The sequence below is a fragment of the Macrobrachium nipponense genome, chromosome 18 (genome assembly GCF_015104395.2).
Source record: "Macrobrachium nipponense isolate FS-2020 chromosome 18, ASM1510439v2, whole genome shotgun sequence".
NCBI lineage: Eukaryota > Metazoa > Arthropoda > Malacostraca > Decapoda > Palaemonidae > Macrobrachium > Macrobrachium nipponense.
Window position 1 is genome coordinate 30,772,954 of NC_087211.1, and position 21,888 is coordinate 30,794,841.

Here is a 21,888-nt window from a genome sequence, read left to right on the forward strand (position 1 = left end):
GTAGCCTTAGACAGTGCCACTGAAAAACATAAAGAAGTAATCCCAGAAAGGTTCATGATACCTGAAGTCCTTCTGGAGGGGGATTCCCCTTCCAAACAGTAACCTCTCCTCCTCCCTCTCCCCTCCTCTGTGTCTTCCGTAAGCTAACAAGAATCTTCCATAAAGAGTGATGTTAAATGTTCATTATTTATTTCATTATTCATTTTTACATTTATTTCTCATTCTTTTCTGAATGTAAAACTGAGTTTATTCTCAGTAAAATTTATTTTTTAATATTTTGGGGGTTCTGGAACACATTAATACTATTTACAATATTCCTTATGGGAATTACTGCATAGGTTTTCATACGGTTTGGATATCTTAGGAAGCTCCAGACCGGACTATGTACGAAAACTGAGATACCGCTGTACTAGGCTAAGAAAGAACAAGTAAGCTTATGATTATACCTAGTTTTTATAACTCAGTAGCCTATCTAGAAGCTACATACTAGTAAGGTCTTAACTAGCTCTATCTGGAGAGGACTCAACACCTCCAGCCTGATTGTCAATGACTTTGTTAGTACTGGCTCATCCAAGAAAGAAGTGTCCAAGAACACAATTTCTTTCTGGCTTTGTGCGACGATTAGAAGGTCATACTCTGGCCTAGAGCTCACAAAGTCTGGGACATTGGTTCAACCCTCTCATTCTGGAAGAATATGGCAGTCCATCAGGTTCTGAAGATGTGGGTGTGGTCTAGGCAAACCACCTTCACCTCCTTCTACCTTTGGGACATTGCCCACTAGTCACTGGTACATTTGTGGGTGTGAGGATGCTTGCTGGGTGATGGCTCTCTCTTTCTCCATCTCTGTTTCCTCCTCTTCTGGGCAGAGAGGGGAATTGGCCATTATGTGCTGGAACTGGCTCTGATACATCCTAGCATCTTTTTCCTATGAGGCTGCTTTCCCTCATTTGGTAAAAGCCCAGAAGTTTGATGAATGATCCTGCAGTTCCTATACTCCGATCAATTCATCAGAGGCATGATTCCCTTCCTTTCCCTTGACCAGGAGGAGAATCAAGGTGTTTTAGCTCCATTAAGCTCTTGAGACTTGTTCCAGATTCCTCCTGCCAATAATAAATCTTCCTGATGTAAGGGACCGAGGGAAAGTATACCAGGGAAAGTGGGCCGTATTCTGTGGTTGGTGTAGTAGACAGGGTATCTCTCCTATCAGAGCTACTCTTCAGTAGGTCACAGACTTCCTTGTCTTTCTTCGCTGAGAGAAGCTTCTCTCTGTTTCATCTGTGAAGTACTATCAAGCTGCTCTTGGTTTAGTCCTTCAGCTGAAAGTAGTAGATATCTCCTCCTCTCTGGAGATTTTGCTTTGTTGAGAAGCTTCAAAAGGTCTTGCTCACCTAGGGACCTCAGGGCTCCTGCGTGGAACATGACTCATTCGAGGAACCTGACTTGTGCACCGTACTAGCCTTTACGAGAGTCATTAGACAGGGATCTGACCCTCAAGACCTTTTTCCTGCTTGCCCTGGCATCTGCAAAGAGATTAGGCAAACTTTATGGACTCTCATTTGGTATACATGTAAATCACTCTTGACGCCAGGTTTGAGTCCTCTATGATCCCCTCCCTAGAGGACTTTGTAGATAATGATGCTGACAAGATGCTACTTTGTCCTGTTAAGAGTGCTGTGGCTCTATCTGAAGAGGACTCGACACCTCCAGCCTGATTGTCAATGACTTCGTTAGTACTGGCTCGTCCAAGAAAGAAGTGTCCAAGAACACAATTTCTTTATGGCTTTGTGAGACGATTAGAAGGGCATACTCTGGCCTAGAGCTCACAAAGTCTGGGACATTGGTTCAACCCTCTCATTCTGGAAGAATATGGCAGTCCATCAGGTTTTGAAGGCTTGAGTATGGTCTAGGCAAACCACCTTCAACTCTTTCTACCTTTGGGACATTGCCCACAAGTCACTGATACAGTTGTGGGTGTGAGGATGCTTGCTGGGTGATGGCTCTCTCCTACTCCATCTCTCTTTCCTCCTCTTCTGGTCAGAGAGGGGAATCGGCCATTATGTGCTGGAACCGGCTTCGATACATCCTAGCATCTTTTTCCTATGAGGCTGCTCTCTTCCCTCATTTGGAAAAAGCCCAGAAGTCTGATGAATGATCCTGCAGTTCCTATAATCCGATCAATTCATCAGAGGCATGATTCCCTTCCTTCCCTTGACCAGGAGGAGAATCAAAGTGTTTGAGCTCCATTAAGCTCTTGAGACTTGTTCCAGATTCCTCCTGCTAATAATAAATCTTCCTAATGTAAAGGACTGAGGGAAAGTAGACCAGGTTGGTGTCGTAGACAGGGTATCTCTCCGGTCAGAGCTACTCTTCAGTAGGTCGCAGACTACCTTGTCTTTCTTCACTGAGAGAAGCTTCTTTCTGTTTCAACTTTCTGTTTCAACTGTGAAGTGCTATTGAGTTGCTCTTGGTTTAGTTCTTCAGCTGAAAGTAGTAGATATCTCCTCCTCTCTGGAGATTTTGCTTTGTTGAGAAGCTCTGAAAGGTCTTGCCCACCTAGGGACCTCAGGGCTCCTGTGTGGAACATGACTCTCGTTCTGAGGACCCTGACTTGTGCACTGTAATAGCCTGTACGAGAGTTGTCAGACAGGGATCTGACCCTCAAGACCATTTTCCTGCTTGTTAATCACTTCTTAGATGTGAGGATGCATGATGGGTGACTGGCTCTTTCCTTCTCCATCTCTCTTTTCTCTTCCGGGCAGAGAGGGGAATCACCCGTTACGTGCTGGAACTGTCTTTGATACATCCTAGCATCTTTTTCCTATAAGGCTGCTTGCTTCTCTCATTTGGAAAAAGCCCAGAAGTCTGATGAATGATCATGCAGTTCCTATACTCCAATTAATTCATCAGAAGCATGATTCCCTTCCTTGCCCTTGGCCAGTAAGAGAATCAAGGTGTTTGAGCTCCAGTAAGCCCTTGAGACTTGCTTCAGATTCCTCCTGCCAATTATAAGGTTTCCTAATGTAAAGGACTGAGGGAAAGTATACCAGGGAAAGTGGGCCATCTTTTGTGGTTGGTGGCGTAGAAAGGGCATCTCTCTAGTCAGAGCTACTCTTCAGAAGGTCGTAGACTTTCTTGACTTTCTTCGCCGAAAGAAGTTTCTCTCCATTTCATCTGTGAAGCTGTCAAGCTGCTCTTGGTTTAGTCCTTCAGCTGAAAGTAGTAGATATCTCCTCTTTGGAGATTTTGCTTTGTTGAGAAGCTTCAAAAGGTCTTGCCCACCCAGGGACCTCAGGGCCCCTGTGTGGGACATGACACGTTCTGAGGAACCTGGCTCGTGCACCGTACTAGCCTTTAAGAGAGTCGTCAGACAGGGAACTGACCCACAAGACCATTTTCCTTCTTGCCCTGGCATCAGCGAAGAGAGTAGGCAAACTTCATGGACTCTCATTTGATATACGTGTAAATCACTCGAGGGGAGAGGATCGGTTTTGTTTGATTTCGCCCCAAACTTCTTAGTTGAAGACTTATAACCAAGGTGTTCATGCGAGTGTTCACCCTGGTTTCAGCTTGGGCCCATTTGCAAGGTGTCTCACAGACAGCTTCACCTTCATTCTCTTCAGTGGAGAATGAAGGAGTACTGGTCCCAGTCTCCAGATCCTCAATCCTTCCTCATTCCTCTATCAGAGGAAGTGAGGAAGGATTTAGACAGGGTTAGACGACAGGAACCTCGTACATAATAGGAGTATCCCTGCATACTCCTTCTCCCGACATGCTTCTGTCTTCAGAAGCTTCGACTGAGGGATGGGGCACACATCTGGAGGAGTTGCTGACTTCAGGGATGTGGAACAGACACGACAGATGCCTCCATATCAGCGTCCTAGAACTCAAGGCAGCCTATCTGGCTCTCCAAGAGTTTCAGGACAGGATGATGGGGCACACTGTGGTGTTAACCCTTAAACGCCGAAGCGGTAAAAAAAAAAATGTCTCCCGTGTGCCGGAAGTGTTTCAGAGTGAGCGCGGAAGCGGAAAAAATATTTTTTTCAAAAAATCACAGCGCGCTTAGTTTTCAAGATTAAGAGTTCATTTTTGGCTCTTTTTTTTGTCATTGGCTGAAGTTTAGTATGCAACCATCAGAAATGAAAAAAAATTATCATTATCATATATAAATAATGCGATATATGATAGCGCAAAAACGAAATTTCATATATAATTGTATTCAAATCGCGCTGTGCGCAAAACGGTTAAAGGTAACGAGTTATTTTTTTGTTGTTGTAATGTACACTAAATTGCGATCATTTTGGTATATAACACATTGTAAAACGATAAAAGCAACACAGAGAAAATATTATCACAAAATAATGCATGAATTCGTAACGCACGGACATAAACAAATATTTTTTTCAAATATTCACCATAAATCTAAATATTGTCCTAGAGACTTCCAATTTCTTTCAAAATGAAGACAAATGATTTAATATTACTATACTGTAAGAATATTAGCTTACAAATGCAGTTTTCGACCATATCTGACTAGGTAAAGTTGACCGAATGTCGAATTTTTTATATATATTTTTTTTTATATGCAATTATTTCGGAAATAAGAAAAGCTACAACCTTCAAATATTTTTCGTTTTATTCTACATAAAATTGCGCACATTTTCATATATAAAACTCTATGAAATGCCTAATATGAAACGGAGCAAATATTCCGAGAATGGAACGTACGCATTTCGGAGATTTGTGGCGGAGAATCCGCGCGCGGAGGGAAGGAAAGATTTTTTTAAAATTTCACTATAAATCTAAATATTGTGCTAGAGACTTCGAATTTGTTTCAGGATGAAGATAAATGACTGAATATTACTAGACTGTAAGAGTTTTAGCTTACAATTGCGTTTTTCAACCATTTCGGTAGAGTCAAAGTTGACCAAACGTGGTTTTTTTTCTATTTATCGTGATTTATATGCAAATATTTCAAAAATGAGAAAAGCTACAACCTTCAATTATTTGTTGTTGTATTCTACATGAAATTGCACACATTTTCATATATAAAACTTTATGTAACGGCTAATTTAAAATGGTGCAAACATTACCACAATCGCATGTATGATTTTTTCGGAAGCGTTACCGCGCGGACGTAAAGAAAATGTTATTTTTTTCATAAATTCACCATAAATCGAAATATTGTGCTAGAGACTTCCAATTTGTTGCAAAATTAAGGTAAATGCTTGAATATTACTAGAATATAAGCGGTTTAGCTTACAATTGCGTTTTTCGACTATTTCGGTAGAGTCCAAGTTGACCGAAGGTTGAAAATTTGTCACTTATCATTTTTAATATGAAAATATTTCAAAATTAATAAAAGCTACAACCATGGGTTGTTTTTAGTTGTATTGTGCATGAAATTGCGCACATTTGCATATATAAAACTTTATGTAACGGCTAATTTAAAATGGTGCAAACATTATCACAATCGCATGTATGATTTTTTCGGAAGAGGTACCGCGCGGACGTAAGGAAAAAGTTTTTTCATAAATTCACCATAAATCGAAATATTGTGCTAGAGACTTCCAATTAGTTGCAAAATTAAGTTAAATGATTGAATATTACTTAAATATAAGAGTTTTAGCTTACAATTGCGTTTTTCGACCATTTCAATAGAGTCAAAGTTGACCGAAGGTTGAAATTTTGGCACTTATCGTTATTTATATGAAAATATCTCAAAATTGATAAAAGCTACAATCATGAGTATTTTCTTGTTGTATTCTTCATAAAAATGCGCACATTTTCATATATAATACTCCATGTAACGGCTAATTTAAAATGGTACAAAAATTATGTCAAAGTGACTAAATAATTTCCGAGATGTGTCACAGATACTTTTTAGTGCGGCAAGAAAGAAATTCGCGCTTGCGCACCTGCGTAACGATTGTAAACAAAACAACGCCTTGACCCGTGAACTCCCAGCATCCCCCAAGGCGCGTGATTCAAGAGTTTTTGGCTGGTAGGCCTAAAAGTATTTTTCCGCGAATTTTTAAAAAAACTTTTGTATGTTGACGTAAAATACGTCCAGTCGGCACCCGAGAGACAAAAAATGTTGACGTAAAATACGTCCAGTCAGCGTTTAAGGGTTAATGAGCAACAACACCATGGCAGTGGCATATGTCAACAAGCAAGGGGGACTTGTTTCCCCTCTGCTCTACCAGTTGACAGTGCAGGTGCACGAGTGGGCAGTAGCTCACTCAGTCGAGCTATCAGCCAGGTACATTCCAGGCAAGAGGAAAATAGTGGCAGAAAGGCTCAGTCACCAGAATCAGGTGATAGGAACCAAGTGATCCCTTCATCCAGACATCACGGAGATGTTGTTCGACCTATTGGGGCATCCAGTCTCAGATATGTTCACCACCCGGCACAACAGAAAGCTTCAGGTCTTCTGTTCCGGTGTGCCGGACCCATGGACAGGGCAGAGGGCACATTGCAGCACCCGTAGGACAACTTCAACGTCTAAGCCTTCCCTCCATTTTGTCTGATTCGCAAGGTGATCAGCAGAGTGCTGACCACCTCGAATCTCAAAATGATTCAGGTGGCTGCCGTTTGGTATCCCGACCTGTTGGCTCTGCTTTCCAAGGCACAAGAGTGTTTCCCCCCATGGCACAAACTGCTGTGTCATACACACAAAGAATGGTACCATCAGGCAGTGCAATCCCTGGCTCTTTTCTTGCTAGTGAGAGGCTTTTTACACCACACAGCAACAGAGATGTTTGGATACCTCAGATAGTCCTCTGCCATAGTATACATGGGAAAGTAGGCCCTCTTCTGTGGTTGGTGTTGTAGACAGGGTATCTCTCCGGTCAGAGCTACTCTTCAGTAGGTTGCAGACTTCATCGTCTTCCTTCGCTGAGAGAAGGTTCTCCCCATTTCAGCTGTGAAGAGCTATCGAGTTGCACTTGGTTTAGTTTAGTCCTAGCATCTTTTTCCTATGAGGCTGCTTTCTTTCCTCATTTGGAAAAAGCCCAGAAGTCTAATGAATGATCCTGCAGTTCCTAAATTCTGATCAATTCATCAGAGGTATGACTCCCTTCCTTGCTCTTGACCAGGAAGAGAATCAAGGTGTTTTGAGCTCCATTAACCCTTTAACGCTGATTGGACGTATCAAACGTCGACATAAATTGTCTGTCGGGTGCCGATTGGACGTATGGTATGTTGATAAAAAAAGTGTTTTTAAAAATTTGTGGAAAAATACTTATAGGCCTACCAGGCAAAAACTTTTGAATCACGCGCCTTGGGGGATGCTGGGAGCTCACGGATTAAGGCGTTGTTTTGTTTACAATCGTTACGCAGGCGCGCAAGTGCGAATTTCTTTCTTATCGCACTAAAAAGTATCAGTGACATATCTCAGAAATTATTTTGTCACTTTCACATAATTTTTGCACCATTTTAAATTAGCCGTTACATGGAGTATTATAGTATATGAAGATGTGCACAATTGTATGTAGAATACAACAAAAAAATACTCATGATTGTAGCTTTTATCAGTTTTGAAATATTTTCATATAAATAACGATAAGTGCCAAAATTTCAACCTTCGGTCAACTTTGACTCTCAAGAAATGGTCAAAAAACGCAATTGTAAGCTAAAACTCTTATATTCTAGTAATATTCAATCATTTACCTTCATTTTGCAACAAATTGGAAGTCTCTAGCACAATATTTTGATTTATGGTGAATTTATGAAAAAAACTTTTTCCTTACCTCCGCGCGGTAACTCTTCCGAAAAAAGGGATTTTGACGAAGGAAAAATCTATTTCTGGGCAAGGGTTCGTGTCGCCCAGTGAAATAATCCTTAAGTTCATTATCTTTAGGTAAATGATACTAACATATACCAGAGAAAAAATAAATTCAGGAGGATGTCAGAATAACTGACTCGCTCACCCTAAATAAAAGAGGGTGTCGGTATGGTTTCTGGGGCGAGTGAGACCACTACCACGAACCTCTTGCCATTTAGAATTCTCCTTCACCAGAATCCCCCTTCTGAAAGAGCCGATACACAGTCGGAGAACAGCAACTACTACTACTATGCTACTCACCACGCCGACTGTCGCGCCTCTGGTGGCCATCCTTGTCGTTAGATGCCAATCTTGGGCTTCAGGGCGGGACATAAGGAGGGGATTTCACTGGGTGACTCGAACCCTTGCCCAGAAATAGATTTTTCCTTCGTCAAAATCCCTTTTCTGGGCTCAGTTCATGTCGCTTCGGGAAATAGTACCAGAGAAATAGCACAAGATTGTAAAATAAAAGGAGAAGGTCTCAATAAGTAAAATAAGTAAATATAATCTGATTGAGATCTTACAAGTTATCATAAAATAAAGTTAACTTAATGTAAAGAATCAAATATATGCAGTTAACCTTAAAATTAAACTTATACTAACTTATGATAACTTAAATAACACTAGTTAGTTTCAGTACATAGAGGAAAATTACTCACTGAACTTATATAAACATTACTAATATACAGTACACCAATAAATGTTGGTGTGCTACCCTAGCATAAAAATAAGGGGAGCAACACCAACCAGTATTACAATATATACACAATATAGTTGTGGGTGCCCCTAGCAAAAAAATAAGGGACACACCACTATAAGTATCATCTTAAGCAGCTAAGGCTGAAGGACCAGAAAGAGCATAACGGTAGGGTTAAGTGAAATATTAGTTGAGGCAGGTAGAAAGGAGATCTGAGTCTTCTACTACAACTACTGAGCAGTGTCAGGGGAAACTATGTTTCCTGCTGCCACTGCCGGAAATTTTAAAGATTCCAAGGACTTCAGATAATGACGCTTGAAAACTGTCGACAATTTCCAGCCTGTATACTTTTTTAAATCATCAAAATTCATATGCTGGAAGTAAACGCCGGAGTTCTTAGTGCCGCTGTGTCCGCCACTCTGTTTTCCGTTTATCTCTGGTGTTATCGCTACTTCCCCCACTCCGGTGGGGGTGGAACTAGGTTTAGAGAATGCTTTTCCAATTAACTTGGAATAGCTACTCTACTCCGGTGCGTTCAGATTCAGACTAGGTTTTACCTGGCTCTTTGTTCTGCTCGTATCAGGCCAGCTCCGCCGGTCTTAGCGTTCACGATAACGAGATTATGGACTCCAGAGCAGGCGGAGACATTCAGAGCTTAATGTTTAGTAAGAAATCTTATTGGAGTTGATTATTTCCTGTAACTAGTTTTGATAGAACTAGTATAAGTGTACTCATGTATCAATTCCAACTTACAGATGGTACGCTGTCTTGAGTTGGGCTGCTCAGCCTTTATCCAGCAACCATGTGGGCATGAGGTCTGCCGATCTCATGCCAGCTATTCGGTATGGATGGACGACATCTTAGTCTGGTATCCTGACGGCTGCGAAGTATGTTACGCTCTAGTGGAGAACGTGACTAATGAGTGGGTAGGTACCATCCGCACCTCAGTAATGTTTTGATTTTGGATCATAGTTCCGCAAATGATGGTTGGACAATATCTGGAGGATCTGATTTCGTCCTTTCTTACAGACCCCTCTGGCACTCGAGGCCTCCTCACTGGCAAACCTTAAGGTCTGGGTGGGTGGTTTTGGGAGGAACGTGACCGCTGGATGCCCCTATATGCTGTCGGAGGAGATGTGTTCTCTCCTGTATCCGAACGCAAGGACTTCGGCGGCAGTAGTTAGGGAACTGGCGCCCTATCATCGAGAGGATCCGGTTGGAAACCCAGATCCCCCCAGAAGGCCAAGAGTGATTATGTGAGGAGGTGACAGGAGAAGTAGCAGCCATCAGTTTGCATCGGGAGCCAATGACCATCGACTCTCAGGAAGAAGGTAGGGAGGTAAGTGAGGCAGGAGGTTTTAGTTCAAAAATCATTACTTTTAGCCAAACTACTACTTCTTTTCTTCCTTTCAGGGCTTCTCAAAGTCCAGGTTCCTTGGGGATAGGTCTGGTTCTGTAATCCCCAAGGTGAAAACTCTAAAAAAGAAGTCCCTGCCGAAGGCTGCCAGACCAGCTAAGCCTTCTCCGGCGGACTCCGCCAGGTCGTCATTGGCTACCAAGCCTTTGGCTGTCTCGGCAAAAGCTACTCCCCCACCTAAGGGGTCGAGAGCTAAAGGTTCCAAAGCCAGACCGATGGAGTCCAGCTTTAACCCTGACGCTTTTGCAAATCTTCTCATGGAGAAGATGGGCAGTATGGTGGACTCGAGATTCCAGTCGATGTCCTCTCTGCTCGCCTCGGGCTTAGAGACATCAAGACAGTCCATCCTGTCTCTGGCTCAGAGACTACAAACTCAGGAGAGCTTGCTGGCCGGACTTATTCAGTCTGGAGGCACACAGTAGTCCTTTATTGTACCGGATGCATCTAAGCTCCCGCCATTCGAGGACAACAACCCATGGCGGTTGGTGCTGCATGCTCCCTTTTCCGAGGGCATGCTGACAATTGAGGGCTGTGGCACCCGTCCTGTGGAAGATTACGAATTCTTCCCAGCAGACCTCCAATTTCCTTTCCCAGGCTACGCTCATTTAGCCGAGGAAGCCTTTGTCAGGGTAGACAAAGTCCCCAAGGAGACTGTGATTTATCCTAGGGATAAATCACAGTCAGCATGGGTCCGCACCCTTTCAGAATGGGAGTGCATCAACACTAAGTTGACGCCAAACAAAGGTTGCTACACCATGTTTGTGGTGGAGGATAACATCCCGACCCCTTGTACTTCTAAGATTGCGGAATTAACTCTGCAGGCCGGAATGGAGGAGAAACTAATGCCTCAACTTCGAGAGACAGAGCCTACCTCTCTGCTCTTTCCCGTAGATTTGGAGTGCTGGGTGGGCGCTCCAGAAACTTTCACTGTGGGCAGACTCGATCCGGAGTGTGCTTCCACACAGTTTAGTGAGAATTACCCAGAATTCCGGATGCCATGGTAAAGGCAGAGTTTGAAACAAAATGTAGACTGAGTAGGTCAATCAATTCGGTTACTACTCCAGAGTTGATGGCCTCTGTCTAGCTGAGGAACCTTTATTCCAGGTCCTAACAAAGTCGCTGCTGCAGACTTTCCAGTGTGACCTGTATGACTTTGTGGTTCCTAGGCAGAATTGCAGGAAGCATGTCCTTGCCTACGCTTCCATCAGGCATGAGCCTAACAAACTTATTAAGGCATCAATCTGGGTGGCGTCATCAGTGAAGCGGCTAGGGCTAATCAGAACCTTAGTGTCCGCTGGGGCCTTCCCTTCAAGAGGAAGTTTGAGGCCTCTGGACCACAACCAAAAAATAGGAAGAGGGTCAGGAAGTATCAGCCCTTCCAGACCTCTCAGTCACAGGCAGTGGTACAAGCAGTTCCTGTCTCCCAGCTTGGTCAACCTTCAACTTCTAAAACAGGACCACAGCAACAATTTGTATTACTACGAAGTCAGCCAACTCAACAGTCCTCGAGTTCGGCTACATTCATGACGTCCCCTGCCTTCAACGCTTCGGTTGAAGCACAGGGAGCATTTCAAAACTATAACAGGCAAGCAAGGGGTAGCAGAGCAAGAGGAGCTTACTGGCACAGAGCTGGTTCCAGAGCTATCTCCAGGGGCAGAGGTTTCAGAGGAGGCGGAGGAAGTAAGACCTCAATTAATCAATGATCCTCTCCAGGTAGGTGGGAGACTGTACCTCTTCCGGGACCATTAGACCTTCAGTATGAGGGCCCACAGTATAGTATCAAAAGGTCTGGGGTGGAGATGGATAAAAGGGCCTCCTCCACCAGTCAGATTCCACCAAATACCAACAACAGACCTTCTAAATTATGCCAAAGACCTTCTTCAAAAGAAGGCAATAAAGAAAGTCAGACACCTGAAATTTCAAGGACGTTTGTTCACCGTGCCAAAGAAGGACACTGACAAACGAAGAGTGATTCTGGACTTGTCCCGTCTCGACTCATACATTCAATGCGACAAGTTCCGCATGTTAACCGTCTCACAGGTGCGGACCTTACTTCTCTGTGGGGCTGTCACCACCTCTATCGATCTTACAGATGCTTATTGTCACGTCCCGATAGCGAGAAACTTTTCTCCCTACCTAGGCTTCAAACTAGGAAGACAGGCTTACTCGTTCAGAGTCATGCCATTCGGGCTCAACATAGCACCCAGAATATTCACCAAGCTAGGAGAGACAATAGTTGAAGAACTAAGAGTTCAGGGAATTACGCTAGTAGCTTACTTAGACGACTGGCTCATTTGGGCACCCAACGAGAAGGAATGTCACAGGGCAACAGCCAAAGTAATAAAATTTCTAGAGTATCTGGGATTCCAGATAAACAAGAAAAAGTCCTGTCTCTTTCCAGCATCTCGCTTTCAATGGTTAGGAATTCAGTGGGGGATCTAACCACACACAAACTATCTCTTCCACCAATCAAGTGCAAAGAGATAGCGAAAGCTACGAGACAATTTCTCAAAAACAGACGGGTTTTCTCGTCGTACCCAAGAAAGAGTATTAGGTTCACTTCAGTTTGCTTCACTAACAGATCTCTTGTTGAAAGTAAGACTGAAGGACATCAACCGGGTATGGCGGAGAAGAGCCAACAGCAGACTCAGAGACAAAATCTCCTTGATTCCGCTGATACTAAGGAAAAGACTACGTCCATGGACAACAGTCAGGAATCTTTCCCCGCCGTCTCTAGTAGTCCACACGGACGCCTCTCTGAGCGGATGGGGGAGCTATTCTCAGTACAAGAAGGTTCAAGGAACATGGTCGACAGTATTTCGTCAGTTTCATATCAACATCCTAGAAGCAATGGCTATTTTCCTGACCCTGAAATGATTGCCTCCGGCCAGGAATATTCATATCAGACTGGTCTTGGGCAGTGCAGCGATACTTCACTGCCTAAACAGAGGAGGCTCCAAGTCAAGCTACATGAATCGTGTGATGATAGCGATCTTCTCGTTGGCAATGAAACATCATTGGCACCTGTCAGCTACTCACCTGGCAGGTGTACGGAATGTCATTGCGGATTCACTGTCCAGGGCAACTCCGCTGGAATCGGAGTGGTCCTTGGACGCAAAGTCATTCAATTGGATTTGCCTACAAATACCTTGCCTTCAGGTGGACCTGTTCGCCACGGAGCCCAACCACAAACTTCCTTGTTATGTGGCTCCCCATTTGGATCCTCTAGCTCATGCCACAGATGCGATGTCCATAGACTGGAACAGTTGGCAGAAGATTTCCCTGTTTCCGCCAATAAACCTTTTGATGAAAGTTCTACACAAACTCAGATCTTTCAAAGGGCAGATAGCATTGGTAGCACCCAACTGGCCGAAGAGCAATTGGTTTCCTCTTCTACTAGAGTTGAAACTTCGGCCCAGAAGGATTCCCAACCCAAAGTTGACTCAGGTGGTGAAACTCAGACTGTGTCAGCTTCCTTAAGAGTTCTGGATGCCCTAACTTTATGGACTTCATGAAGTTTGCAGCACAGAAAGGTGCTAATATTGATCCGCTAAACACATTGTGGAATCAGACAAAAGAGAATCGACACTCCGGCAGTATGATTCAGCAGTGAGGAAGTTAGCCATCTTTCTACAAGAATCAGATGCTCAGACAATGACTACGAATCTGGCAATTTCATTTTTTAGAACTCTGTTCGAAAAAGGTCTAGCCGCTAGTACCATTACTATGACTAAATCCGCCTTGAGGAAGATATTTCAGTCTGGCTTTAATATTGATTTAACAGATTTGTACTTTTTGTCTATCCCTAGAGCATGTGCTCATCTGAGACCAGTAAACCGACCTCATACGGTCTCCTGGTTTTTAAATGAAGTACTCAAGTTAGCTTCAGATACTGATAATGAATCGTGCTCATATATAACCCTTCTCAGGAAAACATTATTTTTATTGAGCCTGGCCTCAGATGCTAGAATATCTGAACTGTCGGCTCTCTCTAGAGAACCAAATCATATTGATTTCCTTCTGCTTTCTCTGGATCTGAAATTCTTGGCAAAGAATGAAGACCCTCAGAACAGATGGTCTCCATGGAAGATTGTTCCTCTTCCACAGGACCCATCATTATGTCCAGTTATTACATTAAAGTCTTATCTTGACAGGACTTCTAATAGGTCTTCAGGTCCTCTTTTTATTAGAGAGAAAGGTGGAACCATTTCCTTGAAGGGCATCAGACAACAAATTCTTTATTTTATTAAACAAGCTAATCCGGATTCAGTTCCTCAGGTCCATGATATCCGAGCAGTGGCTACCTCAGTTAATTATTTTCATCATATGAACTTTGATGATCTCAAAAAGTATACGGGTTGAAAATCTCCGACAGTATTTAAACGCCACTATCTAAAGTCTCTGGAGGCCCTTAAATATTCTGCAGTGGTTGCAGGGAACGTTGTCTTACCTTATACAGCCTGATTATGTATTTTGTGATGTTGTTTATTATTAATTATCATTATTTTGACTATTATTAACTTTTGGTACTCCCTCTCACCTACCTGCCTCGCTTGTGTTCCCTCCCTTTTTGCCTTTTTGTAATGGACTGGATTGCTTATCAACCCACTCCTGTACTTGTACATAGTTCATTATTCATGTAATTGTATATTCATTACCTATGTTGATTTTCCTGGTGATGGTATGAACTTGGCCATATATGTTTATACACTATTTACTCCTGTTTTTTTTGTTATTGTAAACTTGGATCATTAAACAATGATGGTAAGGAAAAGTTTTATTTTTCCTTTCATATGTAAAAATGTTTTTGGTTCTTACTCTCAATCTTCCAAGCTTGTATGGCTAATTCTCTGTTACTATTTCACTGGGCAACACAGGCCAATCCCAGAAAAGGGATTTTGACAAAGAAAAAATCTATTTCTGGGTGAAGGCCTGTGTCCCCCAGTGAACCCATCCCTCTCTTTTCCTTTCACCACCCTTTAGCTGGCCCAAGCTTGGGTGCATATTCAGGAATGTAGATCCTTGGCAGAAGTAGTAGTGGCGAGCGGAGGGTAGCCATTGTAACGGAGCCTCTCTGCTGAGGGATTTTGAGAGAGGAGAGAGCTAATTGGCTAGAGGTCTGTGATAGTGGCATCCACTCGCCCCTGTTGCTATAACGATACCCTATAAGGTGATCGATCCAGAGGTAGTAACTCTGGCATTCCATATGGCTTTTTTCTCTGGTATATTTAGCAATTATTTATACCTTGAAATGAGTGCTATAGGTACATTTCACCGGGTGACACAGGCCTTCACCCAGAAATAGATTTCAAAATCCCTTTATTAAATTGAAAACCCTTTATATAAAAGATTGTAAATTTACCATCGGTGGTAACTTATATGAACAAGTATTTCCTCTGTGTTGGCATGCAGATTGTAACTAGTGTTCTATGCCTAAGTTATTCAGAGTGAGAAATGGTTTACAAATTCAGCTTTTTTTTTTAAGTTTATTAGAGGCTACAATTCATGAAATATGAATTTTTCCTATATCCAAAATAATTTTTTATTTTTACCTCATTTTCCTAAATGGTTTTTTAGATAAATAGTATGAAAGTACTTATGAAGCATGAGTGATGAGCAAATATTTGATTGTTATTTATTTATATATTTACCTTTCATTGTTTTCATAACTGATAATAGCTGTTGTGACACCAGTTTACATAAGTCAGTCAGTCAAGCTACCTACTCTTTTTAGTTCTTGATACTGTTGGTTTTATTGTTAAAAAAGTTTGTATTGGAAAGTAGTATCTCTATAATCACTACTATAGTTATAATGGAAAATTATTCTTATTTGAATAAAATATCAAAACAGAATTGCATAACTCTGCCACCTCTAAAAGTATTACAGATTTTTCAGCCATATTAGATTTACATGAGTAAATATCACTGCCTTTGCCACTAGAATTTTAAGCAGTGTCTTTGTATGATAAGATATCCAAATATATAATGCACAAAAAAACCCTTTAACTTCCTGCAACATTCCAGTAAAATAACATTAAAACCATTTTAAACATTTTTCAAATGTTTAAAATCTGTATATATCACAGTTAAAATCTGTATTACAGTGCATGAGTAATCTGGAATTTGTTCTGAATACCCAAAAATAATTTTTGAAATGGGATGTTTAAAAATGTGCTAAATATGAGGCTTCTCTATGAATCAGATGCCATGCAGTTGGACTGATTAGTGTGTATAAAAGAATGAAGAAACCCTACTATCTGTGAACTTTGAACCCAAAGATGTTAGGGTGAGGTTGATATAACCACATTGCTGATTACATATACAGGATTATTTTGATTTGACTGTAATGTAACCTCCAAGAACAGGCATCCGGAGAATACATATTACATTGCAGCTTAAAAATCAGAAATTTTCTGGCAGTTTATGTTAAGTATATCTATTTTTTCAGATTCTTATTTATTAAATGTCATATTTTAAATGAGCTGTTAGGAATCTTGATACTATATGTAGCTATAAAAATAAAAAGGAATCACCTATAAACTAAAAGAGAATCTCTCATAAAGTTTTATTCTTTTACTTTCCTAATACTATACAATAAGCCTCCACCAATGAAACCCTATTCCCTTCCCAACAGGGTGAATGGGGAGAGAAATGTGATGACCTTTCCTTTGGACGGCTCTGGGAGAGTATCGACTTCTTCTGCTTTGCTCACTTTGCAGGCTGGGCCATGAAAACTCTGCTCGTAAGGCATTATGGTATTCTTTGGACCATCTCTGTCATGTGGGAAATAACTGAGGTAAGCTTATTATTTTGTACAGTTTTCCTATAAACCCTCACTCATTCTATTTTTTTGACTAACGTGTTCCATTTTTTCATGATCATCATGAGAAAGAGAATGATTGCTTTGTTGTTTCTTTTTCATGCTTGAGCTGGATGCAAAATTAGCTTTTTAAACCAGACCCCCCCCCCCCCCCGCGAATAGTAGAATCCGCGAATGTGTTTGGAACCCCCCCTCTAAAATGCTCATAAACTCCTATCCTGAACATGCAAACACCAAAGTATCCCTAAAAAGACCATCCTTCATCAAATATACATAAAATATCCTATTATGGTTCATATTAATCTTTGAAATATTATTAATACTGTTTTAAAGTAACTCTTACATTTTATGGTAATACATAAATACATACTATATGTACGTACTGCATGACTTAGTTACGTATGTGAAAATAATTCAGTCCCCCCATAAGTATTCAGTCATGCACGTTTTCTTTCATACTGTTACTATTTGAGACATCCATTTTCTTTTTACAAAGGAAGCAATTGTATGTGAAATCGCAAATACCAAATGTCTACTTAAAGTATTATCCTACATCAAATATACCACTGAATTGGTATTATTAATATAATTTTAAAGTCATCTTAAACATTTTACCATTAGAAATATATAAACAGCCAATAGCACAGAGAGAGAGAGAGAGGAGAGAGAGAGAGAGAGACGAGAGAGACGAGAGAGAGAGATGAGAGAGAGACGAGAGAGAGAGAGAGAGAGAGAGAGAGAGAGAGAGAATAACTCCTGACGGTTTCAAAAGATTGAAATGAACTTCTGTAGGCAACTTTCTTCCCCTCCCATAATTACATATATTTCTCCAGAGAAGAGAGAAAGAGAGGACTGTGCAATTATGTTTGTCTGTCTATCAATTCTTTTGCTGAGAGCGAGAGAGATAAAAGGAAGAAATAGAAACACCAAATGTACGACAAGTATCTTGTGGAGAGAGAGAGAGAGAGAGAGAGAGTTGTCCTTACAGTATTTAAAAGAGAGAAATGGAATGATTATTGTATATAAAATACTCAGTTATGAATTTTGTACTTACAGTTATAATACGTATTATTATTGGAAAATATTAATGATAAACTTATTACATACATGTCCATGAAAATGATCTCATCTCAGAAAGAGAGAGAGAGAGAGAGAGAGAGAGAGAGAGAGAGAGAGAGAGAGAGAGAGAGAGAGATTACATAAAACCATTAAATTCGTTGACTATTGTAAGGCATTGTTACTTTCCCAGCTCCGAGCGTCACTGGAGTTATGAGATAGGGAAATAGATACAGAAAAAGACAAAGGGAAGAATTTTCATTTGAAATTAGTTATCGTATTATTACTACTTCTATTATTATTATTATTATTATTATTATTATTATTATTATTATTATTATTATTATTATTTGAAAATAAAATAAACACGTGCATTTACCATAAAAATTCTCTCATCTCAGTAAGAAAGAGGAGTTATCCTTACAAGTGAAATGGAAAGGTAATTTTCATCTCTTTAAAATACTATCATTATGAATTTTGTAATTACAGTTTTATTATTATTATTATTATTATTATTATTATTATTATTATTATTATTATTATTATTATTATTAAATAACTGAAATTATCAATAAACATATTACTACTAGTACCATAAAAATTCTTTCATCTCGGTAAAAGAGAGGAGAAGAGAGAGAGAGAGAGAGAGAGAGAGAGAGAGAGAGAGAGAGAGAGAGAGAGAGAGAGAGTGTTTATCTCTCTGTTTTCTCAAAAAATACTTTTATTTAACACTTCAAGCGAAAGAGACGGAGGGAGTTACCACTATGACACATTATTATTTTGTGTGGCAGAGAGAGAGAGAGAGAGAGAGAGAGAGTTAGCCTTAATTAAAAGTGACATGGATAGATTAGTATTGTATTCCTTTAAAATACTATCACATAATATGAATTTGTAATTACAGTTATTATCATATTATTTTATTATTATTATTATTAATATATTATTATTATTATTTGAAAGTATTAAAAACATTACAGTACAAGTACTATAAAAAAAATCTTGAGTCTCAGTAAATGAGAGAGAGAGAGAGAGAGAGAGAGAGAGAGAGAGACCCGAGATGAGAGAGAGAGAGAGAGAGGAGAGAGGGGGGGGGGGAATTTCATAAGCACTTGATGGCAACAGCACAACAGCTCCTTCCCCCTCCTGTCACTTAACTTGATACGTATGACAGTTTTAGTACCTGGAGTTAGCGAAAGAATACTGGGATTTCCTTCATTCTTCCATAATTTTTTAAATTTATAAGCTAAAATCTTACTAATTCACTATGGTATTTTCATTAATGAATTGATATTATTGCTGTATAAATTAATATCAATATTTGAAAATAGTAAATCATTCATTTTTCATACAAAATAACATACATCTTTGTAGTAGAGAGAGAGAGAGAGAGAGAGAGAGAGAGAGAGAGAGAGAGAGAGAGAGAGAGAGAGAGAATTATTATTTTTATTATGTGATATCAATTAAATTTATTAAACTTACTAATTAATCAAAATTAATATTTGAAAATTAGTAAACCATTTTTGTATCATAAAAATGTATTTAGTCATGAAAATAAACATTAAAATACACTAATTAGTGATTATTTTCATCGGAAAAATCCGCGAATAATTTCTAGATAGGATCCAAAGAAAAATCCGCGAATGTGTGAGTCCGCGAATCTGGAGAACGCAAATACGGGGGGACCACTGTATATATAGCTTAAGTCCCTGTGACGTCACGGCAGAATTTCAAAACTTGCGGCAATCGCCGATTGGGTAGTCAGGTGTACTGCCTGTGCGCCCTCTACCCAGGTACCTGGAACCATTCCAACTATTCTTCAGATCTTCCCTGCCACCGTTTCGGTGAACATCATGGATTTTCGCTCGCTTTCACCCGTGTTTTTTCGCAATTAGTTTGGTGAAGTACACTTTGGCTTTGGCTTTCGCTTGTTTTGGGATTTGTTTTTTGGATTTTCTTGGTACTGATTAGATTTTGTTGGTTCGACCCTTGCTTTTCTTGATCTCTCATTGACTTTTCCAATATGTCTGACTCTTCGAGTGTTAGGAAGTGTGTGAGGGGATGTAAGACCCGGCTTCCTAAAGCCGCCTTAGATCCTCACTCCATTTGTGTGAAATGTAGAGATAAAGTTTGTGAGTTGGATAATAGATGTGATGAATGTGTAATTTTGAATAATGATGAGTGGATGGAATATGATCGCTACGTACGTAAACTTGAGAGAGACAGGATCAGAAGGAGTAAAAGTAGTATGTCTCGTTCTTCTAGGGATAGTTCTGTTTCCCGTGTTAACAAGCCTAGTAATCCTTCCCCTGTAGAAGTTTTTCCTGAGCCCACTCTTGATAAATCTAATGATCCGACTCTTAAAGATATGTTGGTAGCCATTCAAGCTCTGGGCGAGAAAGTAGAATCTCTCGCAGAGGACAGAGCAAAATTGTGGTCAGACGTGAGAGAGTTGAAAAGTGCAAGTGCTAGTGCTAAAATCAGTGCAGTGGAGGGTGTGGCTGCTCGGACCTGTCGTGCTCCTAGTCCTAGACCTCTTCCAAGCTCACCAACCCCTGTGAGAAGGAATGTCAACAGACGAAGGGAGGCGAGAGGCGTTAGCAGTTCCCGAGCAGTCGTCCCCTCGAGCGTTCCTGTTGACGCTTCCCAGGACGCTCACCCTCGTCATTGGAAAGGCGAGGTAAGTGTATGCTCTTCATCGGACGATGCAGCTCCCAAACGGGGCTGGCGTCTTACATCAAGACCTCTTAAGAGGAAATTTTCCACGATCGAACAGCGTCGTGAAATGACACCTCAGACTCCAGGTTGCAGTCGTTGGAGCAGTCCGGAGCGATTTTCTTCCGATTTCGAAGGGAGTTCTCTTGCCAAGAGTAGTAAGATGTCGCACAGGCGGCCATCTACTTTGGTAGGAGACAAAGGGAGGTTGGAGAATGTCAGTTCCCCTACTGAAAGCAGTAAGATGTCGCACAGGCGGCCATCTGCTTCGGTAGGAGGCGGAAAGACGTCGGACACGGTTGATCCTTTTGCCGAAAGTAGTAAGATGTCGAACAGGCAGCCATCTGCTTCGGTAGAGGACAAACAGATGTCAGATGCTTATATGCCGTCTGTACATGCTCCTCCTCCTCCTTCGGGTTGGTTCTCGTCTCCGGATGATTCGTTAATTGACGTGGAGAGAGAGTCTGATGTGGTTGCTGCTTCTCCTGGTCGGTCTCAGCATGGGGCTCCAGATCTGAATATAATTAAGGATATGCAGAACAAACTTTCTTCCCTCATGAAGGTCTGGCTTCCTGCAAGCAAAAAGAAGATAGCTCGACATGACGCCGAGCTTCAAGTACATAAACATCGTGACGCCGGATGCCAAAGAGCCGAGTGTCAAGAGGATCATGGCGCCGAGCGTCAAGAGCTTGAAGGTCAAGATCATAAACATCATGACGCCGGACACCAAAGAGCCGAACGCCAAGAGGATTATGACGCCAAGCGTCAAGAGCTTGAGCGTCAAGATCATAAACATCATGATGCCGGACACCAAAGAGCCGAGCGTCAAGAGGATCATGACGCCAAGCTTCAAGAGCTTGAGCGTCAAGATCATAAACATTATGACGCCGGACGTCAAAGAAAAGGGCTCAATTTTGTTCTTATTTGACTAACGGAGTTACTCCAGTGCAGAAGTCAGAGCTCCTTTATGCCCCTCTTTCTTCACTCATATTTCCACAAGATTTAGTTAAGGAAGTCTCGCCAGCATTGGCCCAAAAGGCCACTCAAGATCTAGTTTCTAAAACAGCAAGAAAGATACTACCTGCTAGCTTTTCAGCACGTAAAGCTAAGGAAGAGGCTCCAAAACATCAGGTTTCTCAGCCCTTTCGGGGAAGTACCTCTGGTAGACGTAGTTTCAGACCCTCGGGAAAGAGGTCTCAAAGAAGAGGATCAAGGCAAGGACGAAGCAGGGTTTGACAAAGTTCGTCCTCAGACAGCAGTAGGAGCCAGACTTTCCAACTTCTGGCAAGTTTGGGAGAAAAGAGGAGCAGACCTTTGGTCCATTCAGATGCTCAAGGAGGGGTACAAAACCCCCATTTCTAGAA

General features: G+C 41.2%; 1 protein-coding gene across 1 annotated transcript in view; it reads left to right on the forward strand.

Annotated features, from left to right (window-relative positions):
- Positions 1–21,888, forward strand: part of LOC135196950 (phosphatidylserine synthase-like) — a 303,267-nt gene that overhangs the window by 35,295 nt on the left and 246,084 nt on the right. The window contains exon 4 of the mRNA XM_064223799.1: positions 16,571–16,732. Coding sequence (XP_064079869.1) covers positions 16,571–16,732 — 162 coding nt within the window. The remainder of the gene's footprint in view (positions 1–16,570; positions 16,733–21,888) is intronic.